At 37.9% G+C, this 27,604-nt stretch overlaps 1 protein-coding gene and 1 long non-coding RNA gene across 3 annotated transcripts in view; one reads left to right on the top strand and one right to left on the bottom strand.

The window, feature by feature from the left end:
- LOC137156153 (uncharacterized) overlaps positions 1-3,798 on the top strand; it is a 53,099-nt gene extending 49,301 nt beyond the window's left edge. The window contains exons 2-3 of the long non-coding RNA XR_010920677.1: positions 2,135-2,202; positions 3,328-3,798. This is a non-coding gene — a long non-coding RNA (uncharacterized lncRNA). The remainder of the gene's footprint in view (positions 1-2,134; positions 2,203-3,327) is intronic.
- MYOF (myoferlin) overlaps positions 1,234-27,604 on the bottom strand; it is a 117,254-nt gene continuing 90,883 nt past the window's right edge. For both annotated transcript variants that reach the window (XM_067552858.1, XM_067552859.1), the window contains 22 exons: positions 25,654-25,835; positions 25,399-25,557; positions 25,162-25,260; positions 24,715-24,876; positions 24,007-24,172; positions 22,878-22,954; positions 17,613-17,624; positions 16,273-16,371; positions 15,025-15,150; positions 13,606-13,761; positions 13,421-13,512; positions 11,530-11,700; positions 10,810-10,958; positions 10,395-10,534; positions 8,391-8,479; positions 8,208-8,303; positions 6,617-6,758; positions 6,116-6,215; positions 4,690-4,883; positions 3,320-3,429; positions 2,803-2,950; positions 1,234-2,289 (listed from right to left, as the gene is read on the bottom strand). In XM_067552858.1, the coding sequence (XP_067408959.1) occupies positions 2,254-2,289; positions 2,803-2,950; positions 3,320-3,429; positions 4,690-4,883; positions 6,116-6,215; positions 6,617-6,758; positions 8,208-8,303; positions 8,391-8,479; positions 10,395-10,534; positions 10,810-10,958; positions 11,530-11,700; positions 13,421-13,512; positions 13,606-13,761; positions 15,025-15,150; positions 16,273-16,371; positions 17,613-17,624; positions 22,878-22,954; positions 24,007-24,172; positions 24,715-24,876; positions 25,162-25,260; positions 25,399-25,557; positions 25,654-25,835 (2,705 nt within the window). In that variant the 3' untranslated portion in view covers positions 1,234-2,253. The remainder of the gene's footprint in view (positions 2,290-2,802; positions 2,951-3,319; positions 3,430-4,689; positions 4,884-6,115; positions 6,216-6,616; positions 6,759-8,207; positions 8,304-8,390; positions 8,480-10,394; positions 10,535-10,809; positions 10,959-11,529; positions 11,701-13,420; positions 13,513-13,605; positions 13,762-15,024; positions 15,151-16,272; positions 16,372-17,612; positions 17,625-22,877; positions 22,955-24,006; positions 24,173-24,714; positions 24,877-25,161; positions 25,261-25,398; positions 25,558-25,653; positions 25,836-27,604) is intronic.

Genomic DNA, 27,604 nt, shown 5'->3' with positions numbered 1-27,604 from the left:
ATCCTATCCAAACTTCTGTTTTCCAACACACATCCCCACAGCTGTGGCAGAATGAGAGTGGCATAGAAATTGCTACATCATTGGGGGATTCCCCCACATGGGAGGAATCCTCTGCTAGATTTACAGCTGGAAAGATGCTATTAAAAAATCTTCTCACTGTATTAATGACTGATTCTCCCAGCTTTTTGCTCCCTACTCTACATGGTGTTTTAAGTGACATAGGCTGGAAGACAGCATGGTTTCTGAAACTTTTTAGTTATGTTTTTAATAACATCTGCCTAATAGCAGTGGAACTGCCAGGCCTGTGCATGCTTGGACAAAGAGCTCTCTGGAGAAGGTTGAGCTGAGGAGGGCAATACCTGCCACTCTTCAAATTCTAGGTGAACAGGATTGTTCAGATCTCTTATCCTATTTCATAATTGTTTCTGAGGAATGCTGTCCTTTAAATAACTCTTTAAAGTTAAATGCTTGTCTAATTACAACACTTATAAGCGGCACACTTTCTAGAAACAAGCCTACTGTGATTTTTTTTTTCCCCGTCAGATTCCTGGCATTGATTGAGAGATATTTTAATACTGAATGATCAAACATTAGCCGATGCAATTGCTGCTTATTTCTAAAGTGTTATTTTGTCAATAGTGAAGTGACAATTCATCTGGATGGTGATTAGTTCCAGCTCTGAGCTATCATTTATAGGTCAAGACTCTCAAGAAGTTTCTTAACAACCAAAAATAAGGGAGCTATTATTTTCTGACAGGGTGACTGCTGGTTGTTTCACCCCAGCCAGTAGGGCTCCACACTCTGGAAATTATTTCATGCAATAACTCTACTCCAGTTTGTTCAGTGGAATTAGGTCAATATCATTTGACCAGTCTTGCTGAAAACTGACAAACACACACGTCTTTTACTGCAGTTGATGATATACTCAGTGGCAGACTTGCCATTTCTTAGAATCATGGCAGAGGTTTTCAATACCGATTCATTAATTCCTGCAGCTGTGATAGTCCTCTCTTCAATGACAGCACAAGTCTTGATTCAGTTAGAAATGGGACTGCATTACAAAATGTTGAAATAGGTTCAAATGCAGATGTTGTACCCTTCTTTGAGCATGGTCAGATGAATGGTTTCAGTATGGCCCACTATAAAGACAGGCTCAAATCATAAACTGGATCTGGGTTCAGGTGTTAATCGCTTTTTTTTTTTTTTTTTTTTTTTTGTGTAGGTCAAGCTAGCGCGGGATATTTAGAATTTTGTTTTCTAGTTCAACTTAAGATACAATTACAAGATTCACACCTGGATTTGGGTCTGGATTGTAAACCATTCTGAAGTGCCGGTTCAGGATCATCTCTAGTTCCAAGGAACAATAATGAAAATATTCATCAATAATTTAATCAAAAAATGAATTGCAAGAGCGGAAATGGACTTCAGTGAATTATACATAAATTTTAAGCAGGAGAGTTTACTGTGTTGTTTTTTATCAGGGAATATAAAATATCTGTTACAGGAAGGATTACATCAATTAACAAAGATAACTAGATTGTAAACTCCTTGGGACTTGTATCATGCCTCCTATGAGTTTCTACGGTGCCAAGCACATCGTTGGAATTCAATAAAAAATAGTTTGCCAGTTTTGAGATTCTTCTCTTTTGTTGGTAAGGTATTTAATCATTTTTATCATGAAAATGCTCTAATTAACACACTCATACAGTAAACAGTGATTTAGTAGTTTTATTTCATCTCTATGCTACAGTTTGAAGTATAATGTTCTAACAATGATTTTAAGTGTAGCAATAGTGTGAACTTTTTTGAAATACAGTGGCAGAGCATTATTGCACGTTTTGTTTGGTGTACAAAAATATAAGTAGTGCTTGTTGGCCTCTTTTTTTTTTTTTTTTTAAACTAAGTCAAGAGGCAACGTAAAAAATAATTCTCAAAATAAAGTATCCATTTTTTAAAAAAGCAACTGGAGAATTTTTATGAAAAATCTAGTTTAAAAGCAAGGAAGACAGAACCTTACCACATACAGATGTTATCGAAGTCAAAACACAAATGGAACATGACTTTTTACACTAATCATGACCCCATGAACATTAGCTAACCTTGGTTAAATTCTTGTCTCTTATCTATTTCCTAGTTTAACATAGAAGAGAACAAGGTTCAAACCATGAAGAAAGCCTTGCTGAATTTGGTCCACAGCCTAAGGTAAAACTACCTTATTGCTATTCAAAATGTAAAAATAAATCCACTTCTTCCTTAGAGTGGCTTCACGATCTTCATTGACAAATAATTCTAGAAAAAGAAGAAAGAAAGAAACAATAAGCAGAGGCAGAAAAAAAAAAGTTGGACATTTTAACATGCAGAATATTATACAAAGCAAATTTAGTACTAAAATCAGATCAGAGTATGTTATAACTACTCTCAGGAAAAAACAGTTGTGGTAAGTTATTGCATAGTTGTTTGTTCTAGCTTATCATATATTGTATTTTGAATGAAATCCACAGTCTCCAAAATATTCTATCTGCATTCCTGCAATAATGCAATCTAAAAACACTTCCAAGGGACTTCTTAACTGCCTGATCTTTTGCTTAGAACCAATCAAAATCCTCTTTCCATCAATGCGTTCATTATAAGTAATTAACCAGTAGGTTGAAAAGTGTATTAAATTTTAAGAAGTTGTAGATATGTGTCCAGTCCTGCACTCCCTACTAAACCAGTCGATAGTTATTCTTTCCTGAATAAGGAGTTTTGACCTGAGTTATGTCACAATTGAAGAATAACATAGTAATATTTAAAAATGCCTACCGGCAATGAATATAAGAGTATTGCTACAAACAAGAGCACAATCAGTAGGACGATCATGCCTATGAAGACCCATTTAAATCTGCGCCACACAATAAATTTCATTGTCTTGCATGGATTTATGAACCAAAGGAAGGAAGTTTCTGGTCGGCTGCATTTTGAAAGAAAAAATATTCATCATGTTAACAAACAGGGAGAGATAAATACTTCAGTCTGAGAATATAATACAATTCAATTAATAATTAACTATGTGGAGTTGAAAAGAGATAGATAATTGATTAGTATAAGAAAGTTTCATTAAATTTGCACAACTATGCAGAAAACGTTGCATTTTTATTCTGATGAGTATGGAAAGAACTGTAAGATAGAACAAAATAGCCTTCTATATATAAAATTTGGCAAATTACAGCTGACATCTAAAGCATCATTTGTCAAATGTGTCATTCATAAACCATATTTTTTGTTTTTATATGGGTGTCAGAGCAGTCTTCAAAGTAACTAAAGAAAAAATATATCTCACTTTGGTAGGTCTAACTTGGGGTTCATGTTGGGTTCATCTCTTCCTTTACCAGCCGGCCTTTCATCAGCCTCTTTTTCATTGAGGACTTCCAGAGTCATCTCAACTTTACCCTTCAGTAAATCAAGACATGTTAAACATGTGACATCATATATAAACATTTGACTTAAAGAACGTGTAAAGTGTTTGTTTGGCTTTAAATCTCCTTGTACTGTTTTGGATAAGCTCCCTCTTCATATTTTCTTCAATTGCTATCTCAAAATGTGCTTCTGGATTACGACATTGTCACAACATGATACCAATCTGGAGATAAAAATGTAAACAAATACAGCTTATGTTTGGTAATCGAGCCCCAGTTTGGATTCCAAGCAATTTTTTTTGCTTCATATCCGCAAAATGTATATTTATAATGTGAAAGAAAGAATTCGACTTTTCTTCCAATGACAAGCCAAGATCTGTGTCTTTTCATAATTAATAAAAATCTCAACTTCTATAATGTTGCTGGCAACATTTAAAAAAAAATCAATTCAGTGTCGGTGAATACTTACATTTCATCATCTACCCTCATCCTAGCATTAGGGCTTAAAGGCAAGTCATTAGGAAGAAACAATCAGATACATTTGAAAAAAAAAGCTGATACTGTAACCAGTAGAGGCCATTGGTAAACATAAATTCTTAAGGCCTGAGCCTGCAAACACTTGCTCATCTGAGTAGACCTGTGAGTTCAGTTTTACTACTACTGTGTAAAGATGCTTATGTGCATAAGCCTTTGTAGGATTACACCTTTAGCCATCTTTATGCAGTTAAAGGATAAAAACAAGTCCCTCCTGAGCCAGGTATAGTTCCTGACCTTTAAATTTATATTAGCCTGATGGTCAAGCAAATAATCCGGCTTCATTAACTACAAATTATATGTGCAATGTCATAAAAAGCTTTGGTTTCAAGTTTTCCCCCTTACTGTACTCCACATGTACACAGGAGCCAACTATTCCTAGTGAGACGAAATGAGCTAAACTCACCCCTAGAATAACTCAAGTGGCTTTAATGGGGATATATAACCAGAATGAGTCTGGCTCAATATTTTTCTGAGTTCTACTAGAGATTAAAAAGTACTTAATAGTAAATACTAACACCATTCAAAAGTACTTTAAAAGGAATAACTGCCTCACAGAGCAAATCTTCCAAAAACTCTGTGTGTATTAATACCCCCAGTGATCAGTCGGTCCATCTGTCTAGAAGCTTGAAAGCTCAATGAAGCTATTAACATCTTCAAAGGCGCTCAGCTGCAGGGGAGCTCAAGGATCATTACAAAACTAGAAAGGCAGGCAGTAAGCATAAAAAGCAAGGTACTTTATACAAGGAAATAATCGTACAGCCAAAACACGTGAGCCATCCTTTTCTGCGTAACATGGCCACCACCCCTTCATGGATTTCTGTTCGAAGAGCGAGGCTTTCTTGGGAGCCTTGAGAGAGTTGGTTGCCTTGTGTTCTGGAATCATATCTATATTGCATTTTTCTGGAACTTTTGCTGGAACAACTGTGTTGTGTAAATCAAGTTCAACAAAACCTACCAGAGAAAGTGAAAGAGAAAAGCATTCTGTAGAACATAGTTGGCCAAACAGCATAGCAGTTCAAGTTAAATCTTACTTGGGTCATACATAAAATGGGGTTTCTAGTTTCAATCTAGATCCCTGTGGACATATATTCTGTCTAGCTAAAACAACATTAAACATATGATATATATGGTAATTTCTCCTTACAATAAGCTGTGTAGCAGAGTAGTTAGGATAGAGGTGTATGCCTGGGAAGTGGGAGCTGTATGACGATCCCCTAAGCACTGTTAGTCTTAAACTGGTGCTGTCAGTAAAACTTATTGGGCAAAATTAAAGAGAAAAATACACCAAATAAAACATTATACACACTTTTTATATTTAATTATATGATTTAGTTACTTTAGCAGAGTGATCAAGTTAATTTTCAATTGTGTTTTCAGCTTCTTGTAGCTGTTTGCAGCACAGCATAAATTTAGAGCATCCTGAGGGTTATCCTAACAGTGCAGGGAGGTCAGACCTGCATAGCGTAGCAGCAGTAATGGGGACTGAGCTTTCAAATGCCTTTGCACAACACCTCCTGTATTCTGTGCAGTTCAGGATCAGGCCTCAAGATCCCACTTGGCTTCAAGCTGCAAAATGCAGATCAGAATTCAAATATGTCAAAGTGTGTAGGAGTGGCCCTGTGATAAAGAAGCCTTATATACTGTGCACTGCACAGAAAGAATCCGATTTTTCCTCAACATGTTAAATAGTAAAGAAATGCTGACATTACTTGGCAGGAAATACCAACACTGAGATGCAGGCTTCTGAATAAGGCAGTATTAATGAAATCATCACTCCTTCTCAGTGAACAACCTAGAGACATGTAAAAGGCTAAATTTTCGAAGAGGGCCTCAATCCTGTCTCCGTTTGTGTGCATGCAACTTTTCATGCAACAAATTATCTGTCCATTCAGATTTTGCACGCAACCATTTGTATATACAATGCAACTATAGATGAGTGAAAAACAGCTGAGCTTGATTTGCCTGCAGAATTTTTGTGTATCAAAATTCCACCATTTGTGATCACAAATGATAGTACAAAAGCTATATGCACAAGAGGTATTAGGATGCAAAATTATACGTGCACAGATGGACATTTGGTAGAGGTCCATTTGAAAATTTGGTCCTTCTACTGTAACTTGTAAATGTTCATTTGTGATCTCTAACTTTCCAATGATGATAATTCTTAGCCGTGAAAGACATACCCAGATAGTCATCCAAGGAGAACTTGTCATTATCCCATATCTGAATAATCACTTTGGGTGGGATTCTGAACTCTGTTTTGTCAAGACTCCAAAAATGCTCCTAGGAGTAAAATAATTTCTGTTAAAAACATCTTTAATGTGTTATGAATTGAAAATGCACAATAGCATTCTGATCTTACCAGCAGATTTCAGACACGTGGATTTAAGGACTCAATCCTGCCCTCCTTGCCAACAGAAAACTCCCACTGGGGGAGTTGCATCTCTGTAACTAAGGGCAGACTTGTACCCAGTGAACTCAATGGCAGTTTACTTGAGTAAGGAGCATAGGCTGGGTCCCTTATTGTGCAAAATCAGCTGACAGGGCCCAATTGTGCCCTCAGATATGCACATACATCTCTGTTGACTTTAATGGATGAATGTATCTGAGGGCAGAATTTAACTCAAAATGCTTTATTAAAGACTGAGTACGTGCATTCTTTATACTGAACTCTAGAAACCCACCTTTTTAGAAACCATACAGAGTTGCTCAGTTGGAAGGTATTCAAAAGGGAAAACAAATCTCCAGTTAAAATTCCCTTCACCATCCAATGACCTGTAGTGTACATCTGTTTTCTGCTTATTTTCTTCATTGCCAGGCATCCAGCTGAAAGTAAAATGTAAATGTATTTGGCTGGGCACAGCTAACCTTATTAGTGCTTGCTTATATTGCAGCAACATTTTGCGGTGATTACAAACATGAGGAATAGGATTTGTATTGTAAAATGCTGGAGACTGATACACAGATTTTGGCCCTTTTAGTTTGGTCCCATTCCAGCAGTGTAAACAAACAAGAACATAGGAGTTGCCTTACTAAATTAAACCATTGGTCCATCTATCCAATGTCCTGTTAGTACTTAGTGGTTGCTGTGAAGCATGAGTCTTTATATCCCTAATATCTTTTTTTCCTATCTAATGTGAGTGTTTATTTTCGTATCTATATAAATGCCTAATCCTTTGTGAATTGTACTAAGCCGTTAGCCATAGGCTACGTCTACACAGCAGCTGGAAGGTGTGACTCCTAGTTGGGGTAGATGTACTCACGCTATCTCTCCTTGAGATAGCACAGGGCTCTCAAACTTTTTTGCTGGGACCCCCTTCAAAATAAGCTGGGATGACCCCCCCAAAAGTGACAACCTCCTCCCATGCCATGCCACCCTTACTTCTGCGCTGCTGCTGGCAGCGGTGCTACTTTCAGAACTGGGTGCCCAGCCAGCAGGCGCTACTCTCCAGCCACCCAGCTCAGAAGGGCTCGGGCTGACAGCCGGAGCCCCGGGATGCACAGGGGTTGATAGCTCACGACCCCCTGTTTGAGAACCCCTGAGACAGCGCCTAAAAGTAGCAGTGTGGCTCTAGTTACTTAGGCTAGCCGCCTAAGTATGTCTCCAAGGGGTTGGGTGGGATTGTACTCTGGCAGCTAGCCTGAGTTGCCATCCATATAGCCACGGCTACACTGCTAACTTTAGTGCACTAACTCAGGCAGAACTAGTCCGTGTACGTCCACCTGACTTGGGAATCAGACATCCCGGCTGCTGTGTAGCTCATATGAGATCTTGTGGCAGTGAGTGCCACCGATTAATTACTAGAGCTGGTCAGGAATTTTTGGACTACATTTTTTTTGTTGGAAAATGCAGATTTGTCTGAAATCAAAACCTATCATGGAAATATATAAACTTTCTTAAGTCCAGGGTGGAATTTCGAGAGACATGCACCCACCTCAGCCGCCCTTCATCCTTTAGCTGGCAGTCAAGGAAACTCAATAACCAGAATCTTCAGGTGTTACGATACGGGTGCCAAGTTAAAGTAATTACAGTTTTAATCTTTTCCCATCTCTAGACATATTTCCAGCCCAGGTCAGCTTCTGGCTTATCACACTACTGGTTATTTAGGCTTTATCTCACAACACTGAAGCTATACTTAGAACATGTCAGCGCTGGGCTTTGCGTGTGAATTATTTTATTATTGGGTTTTACAGGTACTTGACATAAGACTTAGACATTTTAAAGATCTCATTACACGTTCTCACATGAGTAGGTCAGAGGGAGGGTACCCTTACCCTTTCACATAGATGTCACTCATTTCTTCCCCTGTGATACTTTTTTCATCCAGAATGACATCCTTTGTGTTCCAAATAATCACCCGCAGAATGTACCTGTGAGAGAAAATGATTGGGGAAAGAGAATTAATTGGCCAAGTCTGCACCCCAAGGTCTGTACAGTGCACCATCAATGCTACTCACTTCTTGGCTTTGCGGGGATTGATGTTGAAGGGAGGTCCAGGAGGTCCCAAGCTTTTGGGGAAAACATCCACCCACATCTGAAGCTTTCCCTGAATTAGTGAAGATGTCAAATAGGGGATTACACAAAACATCAACATAAAAACATCAAGGTGTGAAAATTCTGATTGAGCCCCAGGGTTTTACATTACGTAATGCAGACTCTGTGAGGTTGCCCAGAAGTCTGAAAGTATCTCTAGAACTAATTTTAGCAGCAGTCTTGGGGCCCGACTTTTTCCCACTGATGCCAGTGACAAAGTGACTAATGCCAGTGTCCTTAATCAGAGCAGGCTGGGCCCTCAGTTGGACAAATTTTGAAATCAAAGGAATCACAATTACTGTTTTGTTTTATGATATTATATGGCCCCATAAGTGTGCCTGGTGTTTTGCAGCAGATGGCTATATTGCCTGGATAACCGGTCCCTGCTCGTGAAGCACTTCTTAGCTAGATGAGGTCATCCTGATTAGTTTTAAAAGGCCAAAATATGACCATAGTAGATTTCTGCTCTATTCCCACTGAAAGTCTATTTCATTATCAGTAACTCCTCAACCATAACAAGAAGCTATTCATTCTCTCCAGTGCCTCTCATGAACGCCTTTCCTGGTGGATGTAGGACAATCTGTATAGAGCACCTACTTGTAATTAGTGAATGCTAGATTCATCCTGCTGGCACAAGGAAGTGCAATTTAGACTTTGCTATGCCAACACGGGTCACTGTACCCTGAAGAGGCTCCATCACCAAGGTGAAGTCAGGTGGAATTTACACCAATAATCCCCGTCAGGGTTCCTCTGGGACAGAGGCTACAGCAGGGAAGGACTCAACCAGTGTATTCCCCTGCCTGTTCTAATTGAGTGTTTCTCAACCTTTTAAGCAGCAAGTACCCCCTAACTTGTGAAAATTTTAATAAATACCCCAATAAATAATAAATAAATAAACCCCAACACTCACTTTTCCATGGGATTTTATATTTACAGATTAACGTGAGCCATATGTTGGAAGAAGGGCTGAGTATATAAGGCCGTGATATGACAGATGTCAGATCTAGTGTGGGTAGGGTTGCCATTTTTACACCAAGAGTGCACAACTCAAGTATGTACCTGGGCTAGAGGTGAAGTTGGCCAAAGCTAGGAGGCTATGAGCAGCATGCCAATGCTGGGGAATATTAAGCGCTGTGCCAAATGTTTTGCCATAGATTTGAGAGGAGGAAGGGGTGAGAGAGAGGAAAAAGAGGGTAACTGGTGAAATCTGGGGCTGTCATAGTTGTCAATTTCACTGCTCAGCTAGAGCAGTGAAATTTACAAGTTTTCTGGGTATTGGATTTCCAGTCAGGGAGGGGGGCTGACACCTGGGCAAGTTGCAGGTGGCTGCCGCCTGGCTGCCAGCCCGGGAGGTGGGCGACTGCCACCCAATCCGAGCTCGGGCAGAGGAGGCTTCCACGCTGGCTGGGACCCAAGGATGTGGGCAGGCGGCTGCTGCCCGTCTTCAAGCCGGGGCACTGGAGGCTGTCCCTCGGCTCGGAGCCAGGACATGCGTGGCTGCCACCCAGCTGCGAGCCCAGGTCACAAGACACAGGAGGCTGCCACCGGCCTCCCACCTGGGAACTGGGTCCCGGTGGGGAGCGGGTGGCTGCCACTCGCCTCCCGCAAAAGCAGGCGGCTGCCACTCGCTTCCCAGCTGGGACCAGACGGGAAGTGGGTGGCTGCCATATGCCTTCCCCAGAAGCTGGGGGCTGCCACACACCTCCCAGCTGGGAGCTGGGACCAGGTGGGAAGCGGGTTGCTGCTGCCCAGCTTCCCCAGAAGTCGGCAGCTGCTGCCTGCCTGCCCTTCATTCTGTTTTTCCCCAGGTACCCCCTGCCTGTGTTTCACGTACCCCCAGAGTAATTCTAGTAACACTATGTGCTGTAAATCTAGGTATGCTAGAATTCTGCATCTCAGAAATCAAAGGTGAAATGAGTTTATCGTACTTGTGAGATGTTGGGCTGGAAAGTGCTGTATAAGGTCCTTGTCTCCACATGTTCAGGCACTAAGCCCTGGGTTCTAAGGATGTGAAGGGCTAGACGCTCTTCACCTGGCCCAAGGTGCTGGTGCAGTGTTTTGTTAGCCTCTGAAATAAAAAGAAAGAACTGAAATGGGACTGAACTCATGACCCAAAATTTGCCTTTAGTAATTGACTGTATTATACTTTTAAAACAACAACCATTCTTGTATTTACCTGTCCATGCAGAGAGAGAGAGAGAGAGAGAATGCAAACTTTAGTACAACATGAACCTCTTTATGGCTCTTTATGTATTCTTCATGTTGTTATAAATTAAAGTGTATATTTCTATAAATCTATGCATTCAAAAGAGACAAACATGCGATAAATAGCAGTGAGCTCACCAAATTCCTCCAAGGTGTAGTCTTGTCCTCCGTAGTTAATCCTGCTTCCATTTTCTGAGAGGATAGGAGGAGAGTAGCCTTTAAACCTGGCAATATTTTGCAACACTTGTGTTGGTTTCAGTTGATCTCGCCAGGTATTCACCCCTGAACTTTTAGGAAATAGAGCAGATTTTGGAATTAGTACACTAATCTGTTTTTCCCCTAAAAATATAAAAATGCATTTGATATAGCTAATACTTGGTGGGTGGAGTTACACCAGGGCTAAATGTTGCCACTTGTCTTTGCTATATTAGAGAGTGTTTTGTAAAGATAAAATTTCATTGAAGGTCAGTTAAAGTTACTCAGTACATGTTGTTCACATGCTAAGATAAGTTTAAGCCCAGTCTCTGTGTATTGGGAAAGGAGAAATAATTTAGAGCAAATTCATCTTATTGCAACTCATGTTTTTGTATTTAACATCCTGTGCTTGACAGGTAATTTGATAACGTTCTCTCTCTGTATGCAAGTAATACTTATTATCATTAACAAAAAGGCTATTCCGAACAAATTGCAGTTTTTCTTTACAATGTAGATGATTCTATAGGTACACCAAACAGATAGCAGAGAGGCCATAGCACTTTCTTTTACAACCACATGAGCGTGAAGAAAGCCTGGCTTTTTCAGTGATTAGGGATCTTAGCTTATAGGCACAATGTTTGAGGAGACAAAAGCGTGACTTACATGCAATACTGCTGTGGTATGCCACAATGAGCTCCAAAGCGAGAGAGGAACCTGTTCTCAAGATCAATAATGGTTTCACCAACTTTTTCATCACGAGTCATCATATCATAGTCATAGACTGAAATTTTCAGATCCTTCTCTTGAGGCAAGAAGCAGCTGAGTTCATACATTCTAAATGTACAAGTATCCAGTTAACATTAATGGTAATTTCTGAGAAGTAGACATTTTTAAAGACATTTAAAGAAATACCCTTCCAGCTGATAGACCTAAAATTAGAGTTGCCATTGCTGTTTTGCTATGTGCCTGCACACATTAATAAATCTGTATGTATTTATATGGGTACTGTGGCTTTAAGGATCCGACCTCTGCTTCTTGCAGATTCTTTAAAATCACTGTAATCATGTGCAACCAGAGTTGGGACTGAGACACCAGCTAACAACACATTAGGGAATGCTTTTCCAAAGACCCTGTCTGGGACCTAATGGCTACTTTTAAAATTCATGGTTATTAATCCATGGTTTTTTGTAGGTGAAGAAACTTTAAGTGTTTTGCCTTGGATTATCTGTCCAATCTGTAATTGTGATGATTATTCTAAATTTCCTCTTTGCATTTATTATGTTGTTTAACATCAATATGTCAAAATCATAGTAATTCATGTGAGATATGCCATGTCAGGTACTATTAGAAAGGCTATAATGTGCTCAGTAAGATGATGATGTTTATGTTCATCTGTTATATGTGTAATGGATGTTATGGATATGTTTGATATATCTGTATTTCAAATTGTGCTGTGTCTGGGTGACACCCCAGACAGGATGGCTGCAGCACTAGCCTGCTTAATGGCCCATTAAGGAAATTAACAGGTACAATGGGCCCAGGGGGAGAAGCCAGGGATGAGTCACCAGGACTTACTCATGAGACTCTGGACTCCATCTTATTCCTGTAAAATTCCACAAGCAGCATGGCAAAGAGAAAAGGACATAAAAGGCACCTGCATGACATCCATTTTGTCTTTAGTCTCTAGCCTACCTCTGGATCAACTCATCTACAACTGAATTGAACTGAAGCTGTGAAACAAAGGACTGAGACCCATCCAGGTACACCAGAGGGATTATACAAGCCTGCAAACTCCACAATTCTATTAGAAACCTGAAATATATGGACTTTCAAATCATTTGTATGTATCTGATTGATTTAGTCCTTTAACATTTCTTTTATAGTTTGCTTCTTTCTTTTATAATAAATCTTTAGTTTTAGTTACTAAAGGATTGGCTGGCAGTGTGGTATTTTAGGTAAGATCTAAACTTGTATTGATCTGGTACTGTGGCTGACCCTTTGGGGTCAGGAGGAACCTTTTTGGTAAAGAGCATAGAGTTTTAAATAACTGGTCTCTTTACTGGACCTAATGGCTGATTGGAAGCCAGAGACTGAAATGCAGTAAAGGGGGCTGTGTATATTTTTATTTTGGCTTCTTTATAAACCAGTGTGGGGAATCAGAAGCACTGTTTGTCGCTGGTTGGGAAGTCTGACTTCAGTGTCACCCACCAGTGCTGGGAGAATCTGCCCTCCTTTTACAGCCTGCCCTGACCTTGGCATTTTCAGGTGGCTACCTTAGGCACAGACGGGTCACACCGGTTCCATTGACTTCAAAGCAAGAGGTGGGGGATCAGCATATTTCTGGAGATGCTTAGAACTTTATACAATTGGGCCCTAATAAACAGCCACCACACTATTGTGAATAAGATGTCAGGGAGTTTAAAATATACAAAAAAATAAGATGAGTGCAGTGTAGCACTGAGGGTCTGGTGGTACTGTGATGATTTTATCATGGACTGAGACTATAAAAGCCCTCTGGAAAACAACAAATAAAAAACATCAGAAAATGAGTTACCTGCCAAAATCTGGGTTGAGAGTATTGGGAACATAATGGTCTCTGTCTTCAATTACTTTTTTATTTAAGGTTATTTTTATATAAGGATCACACTGTTTGGAAACAAGATGGGAAATAATACTGTTAGGTGGGTTTTTTTTTAAGCACAAAATTAGCTCCTAAACATCATAAAAGTAAAGTCTCACCAGACCATTGTTATCCTGGGGCTGGAGAGCTAAGCCTCTAATGATATAAATTCGCACAATGCACTCCTGAGGTCCGCTGTCTGGTAGCTCCCGGAACTGACGAGGAGGAGCTTGTACAGAGGGATCATCTGATAAGGGATAGATTCTAAAGGAGCCCTAAAAAGAATATGTATCAGAGTATGTATCAGAATATGTATCCTTTTGCTAGTTTTATCTTGTCCATCTCCTGCTTTAGGGAGGGACTGCTTTGCTTATGCACACACAATTTAGATCATGATCTTGATTGTTAGTCACTTAGAATCTTTCCATTGACTTCAATGGACTTTGGATCAAGCTCATAATGTACGTAGGTTTAGATCTGCCGCTGGTTTAAATCTGTTTAGCTCTTTAAATTTCAATGGAGCTATGTCAATTTACTCCAGCTGAGGATCTGGCCCAGTGTGTTTATGTGTATTTCACCATTCCAAAAACCGTCCCTGCAGGTTTCTTTCGGTGTGTAAATCACATTGTTCACAAATTTTAAAGGTAAAAATATTTTCAAAGTCACAAAAATAGTGCAAAAGGAGTGCATAGGTTGTCTTGGATTCCAATCCTTAAGTACACCTTACTGAGAAACATTATGGGTGAAATCCTGGTCCCACTGAAACTCAGTGGGAGTTTGTTATTAACTTCAGTGGGGCCAGCCTTTCACTTCATTATGTTAAAATAGAGACTGTGTACCATGTCCTCAGCTGATGAAACTGGCCTTCCTCCACTGCACTTCAATGGAGCTAAACTTATTCACTCTAGCTGACAGTCTGGCCTGTTATTTTCTTTAACTATATAATAATTTAAAATGTATTTTCAACAGATACAGCAAAATGGTTTGGAGGATAATTAATTGATCTTTTAATTTTAAACAGATTATTTCAAAACCATGTATTAGGGCAGCTTCCTATAGCAGTAACCACTGAAAAATAACATGCTTCTCAACATGTATGCGTGAATTAACATGAAGGTATCCCTGTAGGAGGGAGATATTTGCTATGTTGTTCGCCCTCTGTCACTGAAAACGAGAGCCTGGTCCTGACAGGTTCTGAGCACTTGCAGTTCCCACTTAGGCAAAGATCCTTGTTTAGCAAAGCACTTATACAATTGGTTAAGTCCCAATGAAGTCAATGGGACTTCAACACACTCTTAAAGTTAACCACTTGCTTAAGTATTTTGCTGAATAGGAATGGATTCAAGCACATGCTTAAGAGGGTTGCTAAATCACAGCTTAAGTAGGAGTGGTGGGTGCAATGCACCTATCAGAATCAAACAGAATGTGTCTTGCACAGGAGTAGTCTCCATGTATGTGAAAGTGATACACTCAAAGCGCTGCATCCAGCATTTGGTTACTTTTTCGTTTCTGATGCAAAATAGGATACTTTTTTTTACCTTAAATTCTCCTACCACTGAAGGGTCATCATTGTCCTCTGATTTGCCTCTGTACAGCTTAAATGTATCACAGAAGTCTGTCAAGCCCTTAAATTCAGGTACGTTCTCCAGTTCACAATCGTACACCTTAAAGTAAAATTGAAGTGACATTTAAAAATTTAACACACACACCAGATCCATTAAAAAGCAAGCGTCACTTTGGTGCAGAAAAGCTTTACTCCTTTTAGGAGATGTTAGGGCACAAAACCATTCAGTATTATTTGCACTTTTACCTCTTTAAAGGGGGAGGAGAATAGAATCTATCTGGAAAATGTGAGTTGTTTCTGGTGCTGTCAGTCCCCATTTGTGTTTTAATCAAAACCTAAATCAGCTGCATTCTACAACCTTAACCTCACTTGTGCTCCCCATGGGTGTGTAGATGAAAAGGTGGGAGTAGTCTTAGAAGGGATATTTCTGGCTCCAACTTACACAGATGCACAAAGAAAAATATTAATTAAACATACAGAACTGCAGACTCCATCTTCTCAATGTGCTTCTGACCTTTCCTTCCAGAGAAATCAATGGTAAAACTCCCATTGAGATCAATGGTGCAGGTTCAAGCCCTTAATATCTGCGTCTAGTCAATAGAGGAAAAAAGTGCAAGACTTTTCTGAAACCCCTTTCACTCCCATCCCCTTCTGCTCCTCACGTGCCCTTTGGCATAAATAGTAGCAAATCTGAGGGGAGAAAAGTCACAACTTTTTTTACAATATTAAAATCAGGAGGATATTATGGGTCTTTATCTTGGCTTCCCTATTTGCATACCCCAAATAATTGCAGGTGGTTTTGTACCTGCATTTATTTGCAGCTGCATCTGCAAATAGAGATACATAACAATTTATGCACTACACATCCAGTAGATAGATATCTAAATGATGTGTTGTGTTTTTTGACCAGATGAAAACGGGAAACTAACTCCAATCCATTTAGAGCTGTACAAAAATGCCAGTTTCACTGTTCAAGTTCTGGTATGCACAATGTGATACTTTGGAGAGAATTCAGATGAAACTTGTGATGATCAATTCCACCCTCACTAAAATCTGAAATTTGCCATAGGTTGGACTGCTTACAATTATGGCAATCTGAAAAGACAAGACTTAATCATTTGTTTTGGAGACTAAACAATCACATACAAATAATTATATGTCAAATAGAGGGAACACTGTGGGCCTACTAAAACATGTCCTTTAATTTATCTTGTGGTAGTACCTTTAAAGTGTCATATCCTTTTTGAATATACTGTCCACATTTTTCATGCTGTCCTATTGAAGCATAAAATTTGCTCCACCAGTCAACAATTTCTTCTTCCTAAAAAAAAAAAAAGGAAAATCCCTTTTAGTGATAAGCAAGAATAAACTTTATAGCATGCACTCCAGCGTCTTTCTGTCCTAATATAAAACAGATGCAATGAATAATTAAAATATAACAAAACTTATTATTCAAATAATAATAAAGGGCTGAATCAAAAAGAGCAATGAAATTTAAATTAGGGCTAAACTGTTTTATTTAACTCAGAGGAATTTACAATCCCAGAGCTGACCAATGGCGTGTCTAGTCTAGCATCCTGCCTCCAGCTGCACGTTCTACTTTGGCTGGCCATTCTTCTTGAATATGCATGTAGCCACAGCAATCTCTGCATTTTGGCTGTTGCAATGAATTCTAGATATTGTTGTGTCTGTCTCCTCCAAAATGCATACATTTAATTAATTTGTAATTAATTAATTTATAATACCTAGAGTAAACCGGTCATAAAATCCAGCAGTCCTGACATAGGTGAAACTCCCATTGATTTCAATAGTATTGATACAGTTAGAATAATATTGGCCAGATCCTCAACTGGTGTAAATTGGTGTCGCTTCACTAAAGTCAATGGAACTATGTTGACTTTACACTCGCTGAGGATCTGGCCTATTGACTTCAAGAGAAGTTTTGTCAGAGTAAAGTCTACAGGTTATGGCCATTAGGAAGGAGTAGTGGAAGCATGAATGAATTCTGGAAACCATTACCTCACCTTTCTTTCCCCTTATACTTCACAACTGTGTGCAAAAGAAACATCTATTGTCCCTAGTGCTGCACCATTACTGTGGGCAAGGAAATAATTTTAAGGGTTTCTTTCAATTATTTTGCCAGCAGCTTATCGTGGATCTGTTGTGTATCTAAATGTATAGGGATTAGACACTGACAGTCATCTCTTATTTGTAGAAAGGAATCACTCTAGAGAAAAAATCCACTTAGTAATGGTTTTTATTCATTGTAAACATATGAAAAATACCAGAGGATCCTGGCATTTATAGAGGGAAATAGTGGTACTCTGATCAATAACTGTTTCTGTTTTAATAACTTTTGGACTCTATGGAGGTTCACAGTTCCATTTTGCATAATGTTCCTAAATTGTTCATTCTGGTCAGAAAGTGCAGATATCATTTTATTTTGATGTTTTTCAAAAGTTAAAAAATCCCTCTTCCAACCCCGAAAAGTACCAAAATCAGAAAACTTACAAGAAAGCACTATGTTATTATAAATAATGAATACTGTATACATTTAATTACCTTTTCTGTAAGCTGCTCATTAGGATCCATTCATAAAAAAGAACCAAAAAAAAGCGGGTAAATAAGAAACAGGGTTTATAATGTTGTACATTTTGGACGGGGGAGGATAAAGGAGGACAGTTCAGTTTTCATATAGAAGTTTTATATTTCACAAAATGTTTCACTTAGTATTTAGGAATTATTCAGAGATCATTTTGTTGGTTTATTTGTTGAACTACAGTATTTATTACATACCCAGTGAAAAAATTAAAGTTCTCAGAATTGGGAAATTTATTTTTTGGTTCTTGTAACAAACTTTTAAAAAGTAAATAGAGAAAATGTCTGTCAGTGTGTTTATACTCTAACACAGCATTCCTCTTACACCCACAGCTTTCATTGACTTGTTTTGGGTGTACAAGGAGTGCAGAATCTGCCCCATACTTTAACTTGATTGGTTCACTTACAAGGGTGTCCAGGCCTAACTATAAACCAAACATAATCATTTTAATTCCACAGAAATTTTGTTCCAAAGGCTCTTCACATACAGTAATTTGGGTTGTTTTGCTCTTTTTGAAGACTCTCGTATCTTACTCCTTACATGCTTATAAAATAGTTCCTAATGCTCACAAGTCTTTTTGTTTGTCTTTTTATTGCCAAATTGTGGTTTTAAAAAATTGTGGACATTCAGGAGTCCAAAAAAATGTTAAGAATTATAAATATATGCAACAACTTTCACAATCTCAAAATTAATTATATAATCACATTATGAATAAGAATCTTCCATTAAAAGCAAATATTGTATCAGACTTATTTGGAAGCAATGATTACCACTAGTGATTTTCTGTGTTTATAGTACCCATTATTGTGTTTGGATATTAAAATGTAATATACTTCAGTCATCATGGCTAATTTAAGATAAAATTAGAAGTATTCCATGATAACAAATTATTTCATTCTGTATGAGGATCAGACACAATTTCTAAAGATGCAGTTTGCCCTCAGAAATTCTAATTACATGTTTGTTCACCTACAGGTATGTAATAAATTTAAGTCACTTTGCATTTTTTAATCTACATTTTTTTCCAATACTAGTTGACAATATTGAAGACAGCTGAATGACAGTTTTCCAAGGAAACAACTTTGTTTGCATTAGTGTGCAACAAGTTTCATTCTTAATAACTCCAAATTAAGGGGATTTACCACAAAATATATTATTTATGGTCTCTGAATCTTTCATTAGAACATAATGTTCCAGGTGATGAATGATTTAAAACTAATTTTTTTCCTGATATACCTTCAAATGTCTTTTCAAACAAAATTTGAATAGCTTTGAAAAATGTTTAAAATCCAAATCCCACAATTCCCCACCGCAAACTGTGAATATAATCTATATTTTGGATGCTGTTACAATTAATAAGCAAGGCTCATTCATAGAATGCCAGTGATTTAGACTTAAATCATTATATGATAAATTGAGATTTTGGAGAGAAATATTCACATGACAAAGACCAGGTAAAACAGATGACCAATTTCTTTAGCTATCCAGTGACCTTATTATGTATTATTATAAATGCTTTTTCATAACAAGTATTGAACGGCTATTTATTTATCTGCTCCAAGTTATGGAGACCCTGTACTATCAGGTACAATTGAGTCTTAGCAAGGTAACAGAATGATATTTTATTTAATTACTTACTATTGATTAATTTTATCCAACAGTGTGTTTTTCCCCTGGGAAATCTAATTTTAAACAAAATTCAAATATTGGTAGTGGGGATAAACAAATAGTCAATTCTGAAATGTTCAGGGGGTAGATTTCCACTTCTAACTGGAGTATAGATATATGACATGTAAAGGACCTGGAAGAACTCTCTAGTGACTGTAAATACACTACTGTACTTGATATAAACAGCTTCCTTCACTCCAAAATCTCTCTACAGAAGAATTGAAAGAAGTGAAAGCCGCACAACCAAAGCACCTAAATCCCCACTGTGGTTATCTTCATGCATTAGCTTCATACATACATGCACTGTTGTTGGAGAAGCCATTTTGCTGAGTGCTGTTGACATACTGCTTAAGCACTGGAAATTGGAATGTAATTGATGAAACTTTCTACATCTGTGTCATTAGTGTGTTATCTGCACATCACTTGCTTTCCAAAAATGTACTTTTAATTCTTCTACAGAGTCCTTATCTCATATGGATGCAATTACTGTCTGCAATGCAGTATATTACATTTGCTAAACTGATGTACAACTCTAAAAGAAGTTGTCGAGCACACTGTACAGCATTTATAAGTTTTCTCTTCTATGGATGAAATCCTGGCTCCATTGAAGTCAATGAGAATTTTGCTATTGACTTCACTGGGCCAGGACTTTAACCCTATGAGTCTATTTTGTTTTAGTTATTAACTGACGAAAAAATTCCTAATATGGATTGGGAACTTGGAAAGCATTGACATGATTAGAACAGAAGGCCTGTTTGGATAAATTAGTGGAAAAGTTTTGTTTCTATTATTTTACGTTAAACATCGGGTCCATATGTGTGAGGAAATAGAATAAAAGGAAATGCATTATTATGATGTCTTTAAATGAGTCCACCCTTTCAGACTCTAAGATAGTGAATGAGTAGTGAAAAAGGAAGACAGATGTGTACAGTATATTCAATGAACACATTAGAAATAGGGCCAAGCCACAAAATTTCGATCTGAGTTTGAACTTTTTCAAAGTTCTGGAGTGTTTTCATATGTGGCCTCTGTAACCTTAAAAAAATCTGCATTTGTATAAAGGAAAAGGTGGAGCCACACAAACCAGCAAAAAGAAATAAAGTCAATCCTGAAACTCCTGACATCTGCTTAACTTTAATATGGAAGTGCATAAAAAAAACATGGCGAGAAAGTTCCTATATGTGTGAAACATCTGGCTTCTAAATATGAATTTTATCTTTCTGCTTTTATTTTTTAAGAAAAATTGCTATTAACATTATGGACTAAGAGCCTGCATAACTTAATATTTTTAAAGGGCATTTTTGTTTTTTGTTTTTTTTTTTAGAAATTTGTTAATTAAAAGCATCTGCAATCAGTAATTTTTAAAAAAGCCAACAAGCTAAGGCACGAATTTTGCAAACTTGAAATTAGTTGGAGTTGACATGAGGTTTTAGCCAAGAGCAAATTTTTGTAGTTGAATTATGAATACCTGTAAAATAAGGTTTTATAATGGGATTGCTGAACAGTACTTTAAGGAAATCCACAAGACAGACTAGAAAGAAAAATACATGATGGCTTGGCAGCAGACAGGTTTCACTTGACATGAGTTTGGGATGGCTACAATACTCAGGGAAAGGCAAAGCCATGACTGAGATACACCTGTCATTCCAAATGAGTGTTAATAAATCCTTTATACCATGGTCTTGATTCTACACTCCTTCCAGTTGTGGCTCCCTGATTCAGGAGTTCCCAACCCCAGTGGCAACTCTAATTTACACCTGTGGAAGATTGGGCAATTCTTTGCCACACCCCCTTCATCACAATTCCCCCTACCTACATGCTGCACTCCTGACATGCCCCTTCCTTCCCCTTATGCCCAAGATGAGGGTGGAAAGATGGAGAGTTAGTGCAGAAGGAGGCAGAGAATTCCCTTGTGCAGGGGGAATGTTCCACTGGCTATCTCTGGCTGGTTCAAGGACCTTAGCTGACCAGAGAAATCCCTCCCCCTGCATTTCGTTTATTCCACTTATTTTTAAAATGTTTGGAAAGCACTATAATTGTTAACTGGTACTATATTTTGCATGCCTCTACCTACTCCTTGTGTTGCTTTGCATCCACAAATCTGCCATTTCCTGGATGTCTCACCAAAAACGTTAAGCTTAGTGTGGCTACAATTAAAAATTGTCGCTTATTTTTTCTCCAAACCCTCTTCTCTTCCTGCTTTCTCTCTTACTACTGCTAACACCATAACCATCTGTTGCTCAGGAAAATAACCTGTGGACATCATTGACTCCTCTCTGTTTTTCTGTTTCTCACATCCATAGTACAACCTTCAAGCCAAATTAGGTAAAATATTTTAAAATGGAAACAACATAGAAAGCTCAATATTTTGCTGTGCCTGGTCAGCCACACGCAAACTACAAGTGCTTTCCATATTTGCCTGGTCAGTGAATAGGATCAGCCTCAAACAGACAAATGGGAAGGTTGGGGGATGGAACGAATGTATACTGTATACTGTTAGCTGCTTGAACATATTGATATATCTATAGAGGAGTCTGGCAGCACTCCTGGTATGCCTGTAATAAACATCTGCTGCTTTCACTGGCTCTGTTTCTATAGCACAGTTACAGAGCAGCTACACTGCATGAAAGACAAAACGGATTGCATAAAGAGGGACCCTCGGTAAAGCAAGAAAAGCAGTATTTCAAAAAATATGATGCACATTGTAACTGCAAATCCCAATAACCGAAAAAGAAAAAAGAAGGTAAATAAGCACAGAAGCAGTTGTTTAAGATTTAGTGTGTTAAGCATTACATCTGGGTGAATAGCTCAGAAATGTTCAGCAAATGCGTGCTCAAAAACATGAATTCAACATCAGTTGTCACCACTGTTGAATTCACTTTGGCTTTTGTGGTTGCTTTCCTTGAATAGTCTAGACAATGAGTTTACTGGCAGGAGTGGTCACAAAAACATTTTGAATTTTAAATAAATATTCAAGAATATTCACCAAGCATGAGTTTACAACTTGTAAATGCAAATATTCACAACAGAAACCTGATTTTAAGTGTAACTCATCTAATCAGGAAACAGAAATGTTCCCTATGACCTAGGAGTCCAATCAAGCCAATCAACACTTCTAGACTTTCAAACCAGAACATTTGCAACAAACTGCTCATGAATGATCTAGAGACCAAAAATTACTCACCAAAAGTATTTACTGAATAATTCAGAATAGGAATTAAATTTGAAAAGTTATAAACTGCTCACAGACAATTCATGAACAAATTGAATAAACTGATTGAAAATACATTATTATGAATATTCACTCAGTTCTACTTTGCATGCAATACAATACATGGTTTCAATACAAAAAAGAGTAAGAATAATTAAGATACTTCCTTTGCTCCCCTGCCACAATACAAATTTATTTTAAATGACACTCCAAAAGGCTCCACCAATTTTGCAGATGCTTCTCCGACTTACAGGAAAAGCTTACAGAAATCCAAAGTTGTATGCTAAGCAATTATTAGTAAATCATGCATCCAAAATACGAAAGTCAAGCATCAAATTGCAAAGATTACCTGAGCTGCTAGTAGTGGCTGAGAGTCTTCCATTTCAATGACCACATCCCGACGAGGCACAGCAGACAGGAGGCTAACTGTAAATGAAACATTTTCTTTAGGTGAAATATGCTAGTCAGTTTTGCTAATTGGAATTCAAATGTTCTAGAAGATGTAAAAGAATTTATTTGGCAATGGTTTGACTTTTTAAAGCAAGCAATTATTTGCTATGTTTTGCTAACCGCTACTCAGGATTAGCTATTTAAAGAAATTTGCAAGCATTATGTACATATTTTTCTCTCTGACACAAACCTACATATCAAATGCAATGGAGATTGAAGAAAAAGCAATAACTGCAAAAAATAATAATACAAGGGACATTTTCAAAGTTGCAAATGGCAGGTAGGTGCCTAACTCCTATTGAATTTGCAATGGAAAAATGGTGGCCTAGATGCATAACATGACAATACAGTAAAGTCAACTGATGTGATGCATTATGAGCCCAGTCTTCAGGCTGATCCGTGTGGATGCTTATGTGGTCAAAATGCATTGAGCAGATTAGGTCCTCTGTTTCCTGGCCACTGCCTTCTTTTAAAAGCTCCTGTGGTATTTCCATCCATTCTCTGGAATAATGACAATGGCTTTCTAAGGAGAACTGAACATAAACTGAGTAAAAGGTGGGAGGTTTAAATAAACAATGGCTTTCAAAATAAATTTACCCATAAAATGTACAGCCATCTTTGTAATAATTCCCTCTTAGCTTTCAGAGCCTTTTATCTTTCTCTTGAGCAGTGGTTCTCTATATCAGTACTACCAATTACAACAGTCATTTAAAGGCAGTTATATTGCATATACATGCTACAGAAGCCTTTCGGAGGTACCAGCTGGTCCAACAGGCTGACACTGTCTGTTGTAACAGTACAGAGATTGCCTTGTAGATTGTTGTCTCTCTTCTAAGGCTGTGTAGATTACCGCATTGCTGATTAATACTGTGGGTTTGATTTTCTAGTCAAACCACCCTGTCACTAAATTAATATACAGCACAAGGTGCCTATAAATCTATACAGTATGTATAGTGAACATTCATGGTAGATTACTCCTGTCTTCTACAGGAAAGGGGGAGAATTGTTATCATTTTGTAGCTGCCTACCTTTTAGTTGTGGTGCAATGTCTTCGTTAGTATTATAGGGATCACAGCGAAAGTCTTCCAGAAAATCAATGGTACACTGTCCCACAATTGGTTTCCGTCCAAACTGTCTGTGGTCTATCACTTTAATAACTAATGATGGAGTGTACAGCTCCTCTTTGGGCAAAAGCTAGAAGAGAAAAATAGAATTTAGTTGCTTGTGTTTAGAATCATGGTAGATAAGGAGAATAAAGAGTTTTTGCCTGAGTAAAGACTGCAGGATCAGGTCACAGTTTCAATAATTTAATACTGAACTCCCATGATCTGTGAATGTATATTTCCATACAACATATTGCTCCATACTGTGCTAATTAAATAAATGTCAATATGAACAATCTTTTTAAAATACATTTGTTGCCTCAACGTAAGATTTCCTGAGTCTCAGATATCCCAGTGATGAGGGCCATATAAATACCTAGACAGATCTAGAGACAGATCCTCGACAGAGTCATATTGATTAGCAGCATATGGGGATATATTATTTTGTCAGCATTTGTGCAGAAATGTTTAATTATCATTATGAGAACTTTCAGACTCAAAGATGAATGTCTTACATGAAGTCAAATAAAAATACGCTCATTCTTTCTATTGATTTTTATACTAAAAAGGAAACGTATAGTATAGAACATTTAATCGACTAAAAATCTTTGCACTGTAAGTTTAGCATCATACCACTTTCATGAAGAGAACAGAACATGGAAAATTAGGTGTCTTTTTGAGGTTTTTTATCACTACAGACTCCACCATTTCACCACCGCACTCTACAATGAGACTTGGAGAAGTAACAGAAGCCATTTGGTAGCTTTTCATGTTTCGTAACCCCCAGGCAAGAATCTGTAAATAAAATCCAATATAGGCATTACTAAGGGAAAACCACTGTGCTAAATCTGATACTGCAATAATAACTGAAAGAGGGAAACAATGTCTTTCCAATTATTAAGTATGGCTGATATATGCATCAAGGTGTTTTACCAAAAAATGTTAATGAAATTATACTGGAAAATAAGCCATCTGTATTTATTTCATTACCAGTTATTTATGGAAGCGAATATATAAAGACATTTTCTACCTACAAGATGAGATTCCTAAATCAATAAATCTAAGCAGCATTCACAGTACCTCGATAGCCGTGAGCTGAACCACAGGTCTAATTCCTTGAGGTACCATGTAAAGCTTTGGTGCTCTTTGTGATGGAAGAATTGGAAGGTTGGAGCCATCCTATTAAGACAAGCACAGAAGCACAAGTTTCTCTCCTGTTTTTTAAACACAGTGCATTGTATATACTAAAACATACACAACTGTAGTTGTTTCAAATATGTCCTTCAGTGTGGAAGAATATATATATTTTTAAATTACCTTTTCCCTCAGAATAAGCTCAGCAGCTAAAAGGATGTCCCCACAAGCTTTGCCTCCATTCGTGACAGGATACCAGAGAAGCTTAGGTGTGATGTCCACTGCTGGGTTTAGCTTTACCATAGGAGAGCAAACACTTCTTCCTAGAAACTCATCTTTACCCTGGACAAATTAGGCAATCAGAAATCATAAATTTAGCTATCTGCTATCTCCAAGTAAACAACCAAAGGGGAATCAAGACAAAAAACTTTCACATACCACTTGGTCATTGTCAAAAAGTTCAATAACCACATTAGGTGGATTTTGTGCCACTGTCTGTGGGTCTCCATAGATTTCAATTTCATTAAATATAAGTGTTTGGTCCCACGTAGGATTCAGAGTTGAATGGATGATCTCAGTGGTTTTGCTTTGATGGAGGAATGAAACGTGAGCATATGGATCTGAAATACCACACAAAGATTTAGAAGATATACTTTTTAAATAAACAGGGCCAGATCCCTAGCTGATGGAAATTGGCCAATGTACACCAGATGAAGATCCGGCCCACGTTATATTCCTTCTCTCTTTGTCTCTTCCCAGTTCCATTTTCTATACCTCAATCCATAACAAACACCTATAGATGACGATAGCAGACAGCAAGCAACATTATTACAAAGTATAACATCCAACTGTATTGATTAGAAAAATCTTACCCATCTAGTATTGAAAGTAATGCATGTAACTCTCAACTATAATATTCATAGACACCACAGTGTAAGTGTGGTAGAAATACCTAGATACATAACTCCCCACCCATTGTAATGAACATGTAGCCCTCTTCAGTGGAAGGGTGTTATCTATGAACCTCTGCATGTGAGCTATGAAAACTAGTTTGACCTGAACCGTCCCCTAGTCCTTCATTGAACCTTTTTTGATCCTTGAAAAATTTACCATTTTTCCTTCACTTTCACATGCCTGAGTACTTCCTGTTCCAGCTTGAATCAGAAGTACATGTGCCTTTACACTATCACACAAAAATAAATAAAATAAATAATTGTGACCTGGCTATACACAAGGAATATTCAGAAACCTCTGGTGAGATTTCTAACCCAGTCTTGCAGACCAAAAGTTGCTTATCTGAGCTAACTCTGAGGGGAGAAGATGCAGGCACAATCCCTTGCCCTCTGCACTTGCTCCCCATAGCTGTCAAAATTCATCTATGAATTCCTTATGATGACAGGTGTCACAGTTTTTCCTTAAAAAAATTTCTTCACTCTGTGTATGCTGCATCGCAATATTAAAACTTCTCCTTTCTATCCAAGCCCCTCGAGCCGTCAAGTCACTGTGGGTCCACCCAGGTGAATCCAGTGGCAGAATCTAGGCTGTTACGGGGTTGGTAATATTTTTCACTATCAAGCATGCCTGGATTTGAAACTATAACTTGGAGGTGAAAAGCTCCATATTTTGTTACCAGTTCCCTGAGCCATCTGGTCCCCTTTTCAAAGCCTTTCGTGATATACAAATACATCATCACACGCAATGGAACAATTAACACAGAACTGATGTGAATGTTTAACATACCAAATTCAGGGTTTGGTTACTGCAGAGTTTGCTCTGTGCAATCTTGAACACCACAATAATATGTGTAATGATTAAAATGTTCTGTGAATCAGAAAATTAGTCTGAAAACTAAAATGTAATTTTGGCTATACTAGCCTCCTCTTAAAATTACTGATATATATCCTCTATCTAAGCTTGGCCTGATGCCTCTGTTGATATATAACTCCATAGACTCATACCTAATACAAAGAGATCGTTCTAGTTCTGACTAGTTGCTGAACAATAAATTTTAGCAGGCTATTCTACAGATCAAGCTTTGGCCTCAAACATGCTTATTTATGGCAGCCCCTTCCTCTTGTGAAACAGAACGAAATGATTAAAGTGTTCTAGGCCTACTATTAGGTAGACCTCTAAATCACTGGGATCTCTGAAGAAGGTATCTGATGATGGATATTAACATTTCCTGTACAAATTGCCATTACCAAGCACCAGAGGCTATTTTAAAGGTTATCTTTAGGTCAGCTTCAACAGCCTCTAGCAAAGTAACTAATCAGAATTTTACATACTTTGTGTAACTCTTCAAACATCAGTGTTGTAGAAGTACAAGTTTAGGTGTTAGTTTACATGTGTCTGCATCTGAAGTACCTGTCTTGAACTATGCATGCACCAA

Source organism: Emydura macquarii, unplaced genomic scaffold, assembly GCF_026122565.2.
Source record: "Emydura macquarii macquarii isolate MOO-44397 ecotype Brisbane River unplaced genomic scaffold, CSIRO-AGI_Emac_v2 contig_1390, whole genome shotgun sequence".
NCBI classification, from domain to species: Eukaryota; Metazoa; Chordata; order Testudines; family Chelidae; genus Emydura; species Emydura macquarii.
The sequence above is the reverse complement of the archived record's forward strand: the minus strand, read 5'-3'. Positions and strand labels throughout refer to the sequence as shown.